This window comes from Phocoena sinus, chromosome 9 (genome assembly GCF_008692025.1).
Source record: "Phocoena sinus isolate mPhoSin1 chromosome 9, mPhoSin1.pri, whole genome shotgun sequence".
NCBI classification, from domain to species: domain Eukaryota; kingdom Metazoa; phylum Chordata; class Mammalia; order Artiodactyla; family Phocoenidae; genus Phocoena; species Phocoena sinus.
The window spans coordinates 77490943-77503883 of NC_045771.1; the positions used below are offsets into that span (position 1 = coordinate 77490943).

General features: G+C 41.6%; 1 protein-coding gene across 2 annotated transcripts in view; it reads right to left on the reverse strand.

Moving 5' to 3' along the window:
• The window catches only part of GRM3 (glutamate metabotropic receptor 3), a 235026-nt gene that overhangs the window by 97670 nt on the left and 124415 nt on the right, over positions 1-12941 (reverse strand). For both annotated transcript variants that reach the window (XM_032643200.1, XM_032643201.1), the window contains exon 2: positions 7039-7650. In XM_032643200.1, coding sequence (XP_032499091.1) covers positions 7039-7506 — 468 coding nt within the window. In that variant the 5' untranslated portion in view covers positions 7507-7650. The remainder of the gene's footprint in view (positions 1-7038; positions 7651-12941) is intronic.

Sequence of the window (12941 nt, forward strand, 5' to 3'; positions counted from 1 at the left end):
GTGATAGAGACACTAAAGATAGATTGATAAATGGATTTCTAATGCTGTCACCCTGCTTTTCTTAAGTACAGGATCATGTTTCCTTCTCTTCTGTGTTAGCTCCAAGCGTGGTATCTGGCCTGTTCGACACTCTGCGTATTCTTTATGTGGAGAGACCGCAGAGAGCTTGATTAGAGTAAGGATGGGGCTCTAACCTGATCTGCAATGGCCCTGGGTGCCCAGCTATGCTGAGTCTCAGGTAGTTGTCTCTGGGAATAGTCAGTCTAAGGACAAGTGGAGTGGAACCCTTGCTACTCTCAGATCAAAGCACCTTTTGTGGCACGCGCGTAGGCAGTGGAGGTGGGGAGGGTGGGGGGACTTTTGTCCCACAAGCTCACTTTGCTACGTCATCTGGCTTTTGTATCAAACACAGTTTTCTGTTGTAGGAAAACGCTGATTTTTCATTTACGGTCTTCCAGACTGATCTGGAATAGGTAGGTCGTGGTTGTGATGTGCAACCCACGTGTGATCTGCAACACCCATCCCTAAAGATTCACTTAGGGATGCCTTCTGGTCATGTAGCAGGATAATAAGCTAGTAATGGAAGTGTGTGCTTAGGTCGTGGGCGCTTGGGCAGCGTTTCACAAAAGGGATAGGGTTTGAGCTGAGAACTGAAGGAGAGAAGGATTTGGCAAGGCCTACACACAGCTGAGGGACAGTGCATTTCAGGTGGAAGAAACACTGGTCTCCTTTTTCAGGAAAGAATGAGCAGGTAGTATACATCGGTAGACGAGGAAGCAACTTTCCAGGGACACTTCAAAGGCAGGCTTTCTGTTCGCACGGATCTAAAAGACTTCTTCTTCTTCACCTCCGTTCCTTTCTGCTCATTCTATCATTCTCTCTGGTCTCCTAGGACTTCTGTCGTCAGCTGATTCTCCGGTCTTACACTTGTACCTGTTTTATGTATGGATTTGATATTTCCTCATTTGCTTATAGATGCCTCAGGGGCTTATAAGATGTCTACTATTTATAAATTTTTTTTATTGAAGTATAGTTGATTTACAATGTTTCAGGTGTACAGCAAAGTGATATTCTTTTTCAGATTCTTGTCCCTTGTAGGCTATTACAAGATATTAATATAGTTCCCTGTGCTATACAGTAGATCCTTGCTGTTTATCTATTTTATATATAGTAGTGTGTCTCTGTTAATCCCAAACTCCTAATTTATCCCTGCCCCCCCTTTCCCCTTTGGTAATCCTAAGTTTGTTTTCTGTTTTGTAATAATATTTATAAATTTTATTTTGCATGCTCTCTGCTTCACATTACCTAGTGTCTACATATAGTGTTCTTGCCGAACCTAAAATATATAAGCTTAATAAATGCTTATTTTCTGATGAAGAATGATTTTATGAGTGCCCTAGTTGTAATTAGTACACAGTCGAGATGCTTGATTCACCAAATTCACACAAATACTACCATAATCAAATGAAGTAACAATCGATTGGACTTCTTCAAATTAATCCTGATGGAAGAGAGTCTGTAATTTATTTTGCTTCGTGTTTTAGACACTGCCTTTGTAATCACTCATCCTAATAGAGTATTTTGCTTGAGCGACGTATAATTATAAAATTAAGAAACGCCCTTAAATGCAACATAGCTCAGATACTAATATGTTGCTTCGGTCTCCTCAGTTACAGGCCAGCTTTTCTTTGAATAAACTCCAGTGACCGAGGACTCATTTCCTTACAGCCTCGTCCTTCAGGACTATCGTTTCTAATAACTCTTCCTTATGTTGGCCCTGAATAGGCCCTGCTCTAAATCAGTGATTGTCAGAGGGAAAGGGGGATAACTTTGTAATTTGGCAGTGTATAGGAACATTATGGGATGTCACAATTTAGGGTGCTGTTGGCATGTAGTCCAGTGGGGAGGGACCAGTGAGGCTGCTAAACATCCTGCAATGCACAGGGCAGCTCCATGCAACAGGAGTATCCAGCCCAGTAGTGACAACGTTGAGACACTCTGCTCTAGGTTAAATTTATTTATCCACAGAAAAAGCATTATTTTGCCCTCTGTAGTCTATCTGATACTCAGACACAGCTAACCGTATGAAGCCTTTTGTAACCCCGAGTCCTTCAACTCTTTTTCTGACGCTCCTATAATAAGAACAACAATTCACGTGTGACTCTTCCCCACAGCCTTTGAATTTAAAGGACGAATGAATCATTGAGGGAGGGCGACGTTTACTACAAATTGACCAGTACAGGTCCACTTTCACACTGTGGAATTAGGTGGAGGAGGAATAATAGAGTGGCAAGTGTCTTTTTGGGCCGTTCTTTGTACCCCATGTAGATAAAATCTGGGAAACTTACTGCAAGGGATTTAGTTTGAGTTATTCTTCTCAGAGACATGATGTGAGCAATGCGTGGCATGTCCAAATCCATGTCATGATAAATGATATAATGGCCACCTCCCAGGGTCAGGAGTTCCTGGGATGTGGCTCTTGCTAAAAATTCTGAAAAAGGGTCTGTTTCCCAAGCATGCGAAAGAGGTAGTAAGATCCTTTCAAGGCTCTCTTCTGCCCTTTTTATGAGCTATCTAACCCAAATACCCTTTTGTCGCTGAGGTCACTTTAACGCTCAGGGACGCAACAATAACTGGGTCAATTAATGCCTGTCCTCTTGTTGCAGCTGAACTTCGCTTTGGTAAGGCAAGAAAGACTGAGGAAATAATACATCCTCTGAAAGGAGTGAGGAACATTTGGGGGAACATCTCAAGAGACATTTTTTTTGTTTTGACTGAACATCTTAGGAGCTCTAACTACAGTCTGTTTGCAAGAACACAAGCATAAACACTGTTTCAAAATAGTACCATGTAGACAATTGCATCACTAAAGGCAACCAGCCTGATTCTTTTCCTGAATAAATACTACTTTCCCCCAAGTGGGTGGATTGCAGGCTTATAGAAGAGAGCAGAATACAGTCTTAAAAATGCTTTGAAAAGAAGCTTATTCACCAGAGGGGGTGAATAGACCCCACGTCTATTTGCTAATAAAGAAGGATTTTGATGCTAGTTTTTTTTGATTACCAAATTTAAAAATCAGTCCCGTTGCTTTAGACGAGGGACCACCACAGAGTGGTTTGTCTTACTTAATAACAGTGTTGGGAAAATGTCCCGGTTTTCATCAATGGTGATACAGGTTAACTCAGCAAATCATTAAGAATTTCTCCTTTCCCGCAGTTTTCGCTATCTGCAAACTGCCTGTTGTATGAACTGATACAGCAGAGGATATCTCCTCTGCTGATTTCTAGGAGCATTCTTCTTTAGTAGGAAGACAATGAGAGAAGCAGAAACGGGAGAGAAAAGTGCCTGCTGAAGCATTCCCACCAATAAAGCTATTCGGGCCCAATGGGGAGATGATAACGTCTAAACTGAGCCAACCACAAAAGAGAAGATGCACAGATTTTATCATTCTTGATCATTCTGTCTCTCAAGAGACAATTTTGTGACTGAAAACTCTGTGCTGTGGTTTGGGACTTGGTGCAACAATTAGATGAGTGGAATCTTTGAAATTGTGTGGTGGATTTTGTACTAGGAGATTTTTGCTACAGTTTAACCCTCTTTTCTTCCCCCAGCTTAGTTCAAGCACAGGCGTTTTCCAGTAAATATTTAGGAAGTCCAAAGTAGTTTAAAATGGATGGCAGAGGTGACTGATGGGCGTGGATCTTTGCGGCTACCAGCTGTACACTGTCACCACGGTTACCAGACACCAGGGCAGAGGATCAGAATCAGTCCAGGAACAAAAGTATGTGAGTGTGAGGGGCTCCCAGAAAAATCCTCTCTTTGAAAATATCTCTCACTTGTGTACAAGAGTGTCTTAAAATCACCGTTAGGAATCTATTGCTTTGGATTGCGGTTGACTATTCTTTTTTTTTTTTTTTTTTTTTTTTGCGGTATGCGGGCCTCTCACTGTTGTGGCCTCTCCCGTTGCGGAGCACAGGCTCCGGACGCGCAGGCTCAGTGGCCATGGCTCACGGGCCTAGCCGCTCCGCGGCATGTGGGATCTTCCCAGACCGGGGCACGAACCCGTGTCCCCTGCATCGGCAGGCGGACTCTCAACCACTGCGCCACCAGGGAAGCCCTCTTTTTTTTTTTTTTAGGATTCTTATTAAAAGACATGTGTTTCACAAGGATAACACTCTTAAATTCTCAGCGATATAAGAGCCCCTAAGACCTCTTCGTTCATGGTGCTTAGCTGGAAGCAAGGCCCTGTGGCGAAGGGTTCCTTGGAAGGCTGCCTGGAGATCAGTGTGTAGACAGATGGCTCCACCTCCCTGCTTACTTTGGCCGAGGGCACCAGCGTGAGGTCTAATCAGAGCCTGAGCGCCTGAGGACAATGGAGCGGGGAGTGAAGCCCTCTCTCTCCTTTCTTCTCTAGCTCATCCCCTTACTCCTGTCAAGGTCTTTGTCCTCTTGCGCACAGACATCTGCCATATCTTTCTGATGGGTTTCCTCAGATCCAGCCTTTCATTTACACTGTGGCTCAATTAGCTTTCCTCTAGTGCAACTTTCATTCTCTCAGTCATCCTCAAAACCTTCCTAAAGGTCATTTCTTACTTTGTGAGCCCCACGAATGTATTGTGAATTGTAGTCACTGTTATTTCATGATAGTACTGTACCCACAGCCAGAATTCACATTCCTCGAGGTCAAGGCTGTGTTCTCTACGACTTCAGGGGTCTCTCTAACCCCTGCCACAGGGCAGGACATACACAAGGAGCTTTATACAGATTAACTGATGGATGAAGCCCATGGGGAACCAGCAACGATTTCATGGGGCTGCTTGGCCACGGAGTTGTTGTTAGATGTGGCTCTTCCGCTGCTTTTTCCTGTGATTTTAGGGCCATAATAGTTACTGTTTATTGAATCTGTTAGTTTTTTGGTAAGGCATTTCCCACGGATTCTCTCAGTGTATCCTTTCGACAACTTCTTAAAGTGGATGGTTTTTCCTTATTTTACAGGTAATCTAGTAAATGCCAGGGTTGGAATTCAAACCCCAGTCTTGCTGATGCCAAAACCTTTTCCGTATAGCATGATAGTTTTGGTTTCTTTATTTATATTGTGGAGACAAAAACCATATCAGCATTTGTGACTTTATAGTGATATGGACCAGATAAGTGAAATAATAAGCCAGGTCCTTTGATGATTAAGAAGTGGCTTTTTCCCTTGAGAACAAGTGCAGGGTTTTAATAACCTACTTTTTTTTTTTTAAAGATAACCTGACCTCTTTTGAGGAGTTTGTAGGTAATAAGAAAGTAAAATTAGATTAAAATTATATTAGCATAGTTTGTTAATTATTTTGGATAAATAGATATTTACACATCTGCTGTGGAGTGCTATTTACTGCATTGGGAGAAACTAAGGTCAGAAAGACATACGTGTAATCCTTTACTAGTGGTAATATTGAGTATAATATAAATATTTATAAAATGTTTGGCACTCATCTGGTGAAAGTATTATTGAAGTATGACAGATATACATTATTTTAGTTCTCTCTTCTTAAATAGCAAGTTCCATCTTACCTGATCCAAGTATAGAAACAGTGGCAAAATTAACATGATATGCTTTGAGATGTGCAGTATTTTCTATCCATCTAATGAAGTCAAAGGGTGTTTATGAAAAACCAATTATCCTAATTCCTCATAATATGAGTGTGTACACTGTAGAAGGAAAGAAATTTGCAGTAGTCATTTAGAACAGCACAGAATTGCAGGTAGAATTTTAAATGCCACGAATCTCTGATATAGAAATAAGGTTACTCCAGTGCAAATAGAACCAATTTAAGTGGTTGGCGACAGATACAGACAACGTGTGTGTATTATGACTTCCTTTAGCGCTTGGGGCTTTGATTATAGTCATTTGGTAGGAGGCAAAGTATTCAATATGTGACTCTTATCTTATGGACTTTTATTACTGCCGCATTCACCAGGAAAATATTGAAGCGACATAAAGAAATCACATAGGACAGTTGAAAGAGCCCCAAAGCACAAAAGATCTGAGTTCTAATTCATGTGCTACCTACCAATGGGAGTTTTCCTGAAACCAATACTTCTGGGTCTTGGGAAGTTTGAGGAAGATGAATTCTCCGCTCTTTTCCACCTCTACTTCTGTGACCCTGTGAGCACTGCAAGAGTTTGACTAATACGTTCCTTCTTTCCGTAACAAAATGATGAGAACCAATTATCAACTTTTTATCTAGTTTAAGTTATGCGCTAAATTGTTCCCTGTTTTTTTCTCCTTTGGTAGTAATTATCTGGCTTCTGTGCATACATTTTCAGGTTTATACCACGAGAAATTGTTTATAATTTATCTCTGAATAAAACAATACTTGGGGAAAAATTAGTGTGGAAAAGTATAAAGCTCAGCGATTTTGTACTTTCTTGTGCTTGATTGTATTGATGACTTCCAATCATGACTCTGCCGTGTATCCACATCCTTTGTGATGTAACTTAGCGGCACGTGTATTGTGGGTAAGCACATATTTCCCGGCTCCTTGATTCTGGGCAGAGCCTTGTGAGTTGCTCTGCCTGGAGGCATGCAGAAGCTTGGGAGGGGCCTGTACTGTACAGTTAAATTTGCATTCTCTTGCATCTCTGTCATCACTCTGAGAAAAACATGCCCGGGCTAGCTCACTGATTCCAGGTGGAGGATAAGGGACAAACTGGGAGCAGAGCGACCTGCAGCTGAACCTATTAGCCTTCATCATCTCACTCCAGCCAGTCTTCAGACTTATAAACTATAATAAGCAGTAATTGTTGTTTTAAGTCACTGAATCTTGGGGTAGCTTTTTATGCTACAGTAGCTACCTGATATATCTCTAAACAATTTTCATTGCTAAAGTACTGTTCTGTCTGCAAACCTATATTATCAAAGACTCATAGCAATGAACAATTGCATGGCTAATATCATCCATTGATGAAGCTCTTAGGATATTCTCCTCTTGTTCTCCCAAGACATAAAACCAAAGAGGTACAGTGTTTTACCAGCAGCACTGTCAATCTTACCTGTATGGAAACACTGCTGTAAGAGCCGCCAATGACCCCTGCAATGAACAGTGGGATATTTTCTTGAATGGCATAGGATCCATCAGGACACATATACTCGGCTTCATCCACTTTAGTCAAAGAAGCCCTGACAAATTCCAGTGATTGCTCTAATGCGTAGGTATCCCTGGAGCATGTATCCAAAATGTGAACCCCCAGCTTCACTCCTGGGAGCAAGTAATTGTCTTTGTTAATTTCATCAATAGCAAACAACATGGCTTCCAGGCGTTGGATCCCTCGATCTTCATTGATTCGCCCACATTCTTCAGTTCCAGTGCCTTTTTCTTTAATAGGAAATAGGCCCCCTAAAACGAGGTCACCTTCTATTTTAATCTCCCTCCTCAGAAAGTTATGGTCCCCTAAAGAAAGTAAAAGTCCCTTTGAAAACAAAGCTAAGGTAAGAACTTGTAGTCTTGTCAACATCTTCATTAATCCCGTATCTGTACCTCTGGGAGATATCAGTGGATGGAACCAATGCTGTGCGTTAGTCCTCCTCTCTCATTTCCAAACTGGATCTTTGTTCTGTCCTTCATATAAGCGAGGAACAGGCTAGCAGAGGCTGTCAGCAAGTTCCTAAAGAGATGATAAAAATTAAATGAACAACAATGGTAAAGAAAGCAGCAGTGATTACATTGATGGTCTCCATTCAGACCTTTGGTGGGATAATGACTCAAATTACCATCTGCTAAACACACATGGACCATTGCACCAGGCACGCTCCCAGCAAGTATTCTCGCCCAGTCCTTACAACACACTGTGATGTAGCTCTTAGTGGTCCCACCTCCCAGAAATGGGCACTGAGGACTAATGAGATAAAGTGACCTGACAATGTGTACTTAGAAGGGAGTTAGTGTTCAGACCCTGGGTTTTCTAATGCTAAGTTCACTTCACTCCCTCTTCTGAGTCATTTACTTTGCTATTGGTAGGGCAGCAGCTTGGTTATGAGTCTTTATTCCTTGTCTTTCAACTGTAAACAACTCCTTCTCACCCACTCTTCCCTTTCCATTTGGAAATAAAACAGCACACAATGGTAACTCTGTCCCTCTGTCTGCATCTCTGCTGCCACAGCCCTGTCCTCCCTTCATAGCTGACGTCTTCACAAGGATTGTCCGCAGTATTGTCCCCACTTGCTGTCACCCCAGATGCTCTCAGTCACTGCAGCCAAGGTTCTGCCCCCACTGTTCTAACAAAATGGTTTTGGAGAAAGCAACTACTGATCTCCTAGTTTCTAATTCCTTTAACCCTTTGTAATCCTCATTTGACTCGACCTTAATCGAAATCTTAACTCTTCTCTCCGTGTTCCGACTTCCTAGGCTTCTGTTCTCATGCTGCATGTCTGACTACATCTCAGATTCCCCGCCCCACCGCTGTCCTGGGCTACCTTAATTAGTGTTCACAGTTTCAAGGACCACTTAACTGATTCCTAGGTTAATTGCCTGCTAAACAGCTCAAGGGACACATCCCTCTGACCCCTCAGGGTCTACCTGTTATAAACTCCCCCTTATCTCCGTGAATGGTTCTTCTCTGTACCCAGGCTCTCGAGCCAGAAACCTGCACAGGAGAGCCCTTCCCATTTCCACCTTTCCTATTTTCTTCCCATTATCCCCAAAGTTCTGTAGAATCTACCTGCTGAACATCTTTCAAAGCCACCTTCTTTTTTGTTTTTTTCTTTTACCCACGAAGCCAGGCTCTCGTTATCTCTAGCAGGACCATAGCAATAGATTCCTAGGGAGCTGATGCCAGCCCCCAAAGCACCGTTTTGTGAGTTAGGGAAAGATAACCTTCCTCGAGGGCAAAATTCTAAAATTTGTTACTGCATAACCTGTAACATAGTTGTGACATCAGTGATGGAGAAGGTGCGATGCCTGGTGGCTGTCTCTTCCAGCTGGGGTTAGGCAGCTCCTGACACGGGCCTCACATTTCAGGGAGCATGGTAAGCATGAGTTCTGGGGTTTGCACAGGACGTTGGAGCTCAGGACAGTTTCATAGATCAAGCTTCTTTTTATATGATAGGCTCGAACATGTGCATCTTTTAGGAGTCAGGCAAAGCCCTCCGGGGGGAGCATGTTTTTTTCCCCTGGGGTCTTTCCAGGGAACTTTCTAAAATGCTGGTGCGGAGCTGTCTGGTCGCGTGCACACAGGAACCAATGGACCTAGTGTTGTACTCTTGACACCCGGCTCCCTGGCAGTAGAGCAAACATCGGTCAGCACAGCCACTCTGTTTGACCACCCCCTTGGCCCCTAGGTGACGTAAGCTTATTCCATTCAGAGTCAGGTGAGAGACGGTAGCGCAGGGACTCCTGGAGCGGTCTCCTGACAGGGCACGTTTGCATGCTCTCGTGTGTGTGGTCATGTGTGCCTGTCTGCTCTCCCACTTCTGTGCATGACTGTGTATTGGTGAGGTGTTATGGAGGGAGGGGGGGGGTCTCTCCTGGCTGCTCCCCGGCTCAATCAGGATGCCTGAAAGGCACACCACCGGTGTGCTCTCAGGTGTACTAGGAAATGTTAGCGATCTGAATGGTGCTCCATTGGAGGAAGTGCTCTATCTGATGTATAATCTTAATTGCTGTTCACAGTGCCCATCTCCTGTAAATCTGTACTGACTTCCCCTTGACTCTAGGTTGAAGGATGGGCTTGGTCTTGGCACGCTCCGTGATCTTGAACCTGGCAAGCTCTCCAGTCTTTCTGTTCACCGTGCCCGTCGACTTCCTGGGAATGCCCTTCTATACCATTTGTCTGGTAAGCGCCCACTTAGCATCTAAGACCTTACAGTCAGTACCGGGAAAGGCCAAGGGTTTTTTCCTATCTTCCTTCCCCAGTCAAATTGTTTACTTCCTGCTTAATATTCCTGCTGTAGCTAATTCAAGAAATGTTTTATGATTACAGTTGCTATTTCTTTCCTTGTCTGCTCATTAAGGATAAATGAAATGGCACAACTTTTAGGATTTGTAAGGTTTGAAGGAAAAAACAAAACTCAGCAAAAATATACAGACAGGAACTAGTTCAGTGTTTACTTCAACATTTTTGACATTTCTCCCTTCTCCTGTTAGCAGTGCCCTTTCAAACCTGGCTTTCCACATGCTTTCTATTCCTTTTTCATGGGGCAAGTGAAGGGCTGTTTTCTTGACACACACAAGTCATCTGGGTTTGGTTTTGTTTGTTTAGGTGTGAACCTCAGCACTCAGGAGAGGCAGTGATTGGAATGCTTGGTGTTAACCTAGAGCCTCTCTGGGATATCTGCCACAGGGCACCAGAAAATCCAATAATAATAATTTTTAAAGAGGTTGAAATTCAGATCACTAACATTTCTACTGTAGTAGAATTTTTTTTGTTTGTCTCATATCAGTTTCTGGTCCCTCTTTGATTTTTATGTGCAATTCCCTTTGAAGCAAAACTGCCATGGAAGGTAAAAGACACTGTGATCATTATCGCTAATGATAAAGAAGCTGAAATTGCCTCATAAAATAATTGTTTTATGTGCCTAATAAAAGAGAATAGTTAATTAAAAGAAGGTCATCAACAACACAGTCTTAACCATCTATCTATAAAAAATGTAGCTATCTCTTGAATATGAAGGAAGTTTGACTACACAAAGAGTAAAGATGACCGTGTAGTCTATGGAAAGCTTAATTCTCGCTTAAGAGGATGCTCTTAGCCAAAGAAGACTTCAAATGAAACATCACATTATGCTGAAAGTAGTATGTGTCAGTCTATCTGTCTCACAAGTAGAGGCTGTGTTTTATTTATCTTTGTGTATCCAGGGTCTGGCATAGTATCTGCAACCCAGAAGATATTCAATAAATATTTCTTGAAGGAATCCACAGATCCATGATAATGCTGTTTGCAAATGACTCTTTACTATTTTATTTGTGGCATAGCAAGTGGGAATTAAAGTACAGAAATCAGTTGTTTTATTTTATTACCCACCTAATCATCCCAAATGATCTTCCCCTATTATGCTCTTTGATGGTAGGACTGCCAGCAGGTAGTACTTTTTATACATGCAGGAGAGAATGCTGCCTTTGAATTTGAAAGTTGTAGCTGAGGCGGGTCTGTGAGAAGCGAAGAAAAATGTGGCCTCAAGTTGACCTACATTTACTTCAGTTTTCGGTCGGGAGAACACTAAATAAGGAACATGCCTATTTTCCTATTTCAGAGCTTCAGAGACGCATTCACTCATCAAATATTTATTGAACACCTACTTTGTGTGTGCTGGGCCATGAGCTGGATACCTAGGATAGAAACTTTAATTGTAAACAAATGAACATTATGCCTGCTGTCAAATAATTTAAATGTTTGGATATTTTTATACAGAGAGTGATGGAAACGTACTCATCTCTGTTTCTTCCGACTATCTCCACCATGTGTGAAAATCTTCACAATAAGTTTGCAATTACCTTTAACATGGTAATTGTTAAGTGCTTGATTCAAAAAGCAATTCATGACATATTACATATATTACGTACGTTTAAAAATTAGATATACAGAACTTAAAAACAAGTTGACTAACAACATCATGTAAAATAGTTTTCCTTAAGCTCTCTGACAGGGCGTCTTTAAGTAGCACTTAACGCAGTCTTAGAGAATTACCAATTAAAAATCAGTTACAGTAATGTTTAAATACAGTCTTAATATTTTCTTATTTACCTTTTCCTTAAAGCAGAATTTGAAATGACTAAGACTGTAGGTAGGGGCATGCATAATTTAAAATTACTTAGCGTTATTTAAAATGAAGCCCTAAGAAATTGAACGAACAGGAAATTAAAACTTAACATTGAAAAATAGACAAACACGCTTAATTCAAGGCAACTGTTTCTCTCTGTGTAACAGTTTATCGGATTGTGGGAAAGGGCATCCACTACTTCTTTTCAGGTTCCTTTCATTATAAATCAGCCAGCAGCACGTTCCCCAGATAAACAGACTCCCTACTGCAGCCACCTTCATACGCAGCCAGAGCGTTGCAGCTCTGCACTCAAAAGTTCTCCATTCAGAGACGATGAGTGATGTGTCCACCATAAACAAGCATGTGTAGCCCACTCTGTAGGCAACCTGCTCACTAGTGTTTTATTAATTGGTGCATTAATAGAATCTTAGGGGTTTGCTGTGAATATAACCCCTGAAAGATGTGGGCAGGAAGCATTTCTAAATTCTGCATATGCTAATACATATTTTCCTTCCTCTCTTGACTTTGCCCAGGGACTTAGTGTGGGAAATGCAATCCAGTTTGACTCAACGAATAAGTAGTTTATCCAGGGGTGATCTAATGCCAGAACCACTCTTACTCTTTCCTAGAAATAAGCCCTTGAGTTGCTGAAAGGCTTCTGAGTGTTATCAAAGCCCACACACCCAACTGATCTGGAGAAAATTTAGGGTTAGTGCTAGCATGTACAGTTTGGCTATACATTTGATTATAAAGTTTTCAGCTGCCAGAATTGTAGGCAACAAGAGACATGGCCTTTGTTCTTAGACTACCATTTTCAAATGGGTAAACAGAGGCTGTAGCCATACTGGCGTTTTTAATAGCAGGACGTATCACTGAACCATTCTACTTCGTTTAAGAAATTATTATGAGAAACTGACTAATATGCAATCATTCTTAGCAGATCTAGCTTAAAATTTCTATTCCTTGTAAGCCTTCTGTATTACTTCAGCTGTAAGGTGGCCTAATTCCATTTGCTTAATTTCCTTATAGTTTGTGCTATGTTTATTATGATGATCATATTTTGTTTCATATTTATTTACATAGTTATTTAAAATTGAAATCTAACAATTGGAATTTGTTCTTCTTTCCTCAGTAGATGGTAAGCTACTGGATATCAAGGTCAATGCCTTAGACAATGTTGTATTTTCCACAGCAACTAATG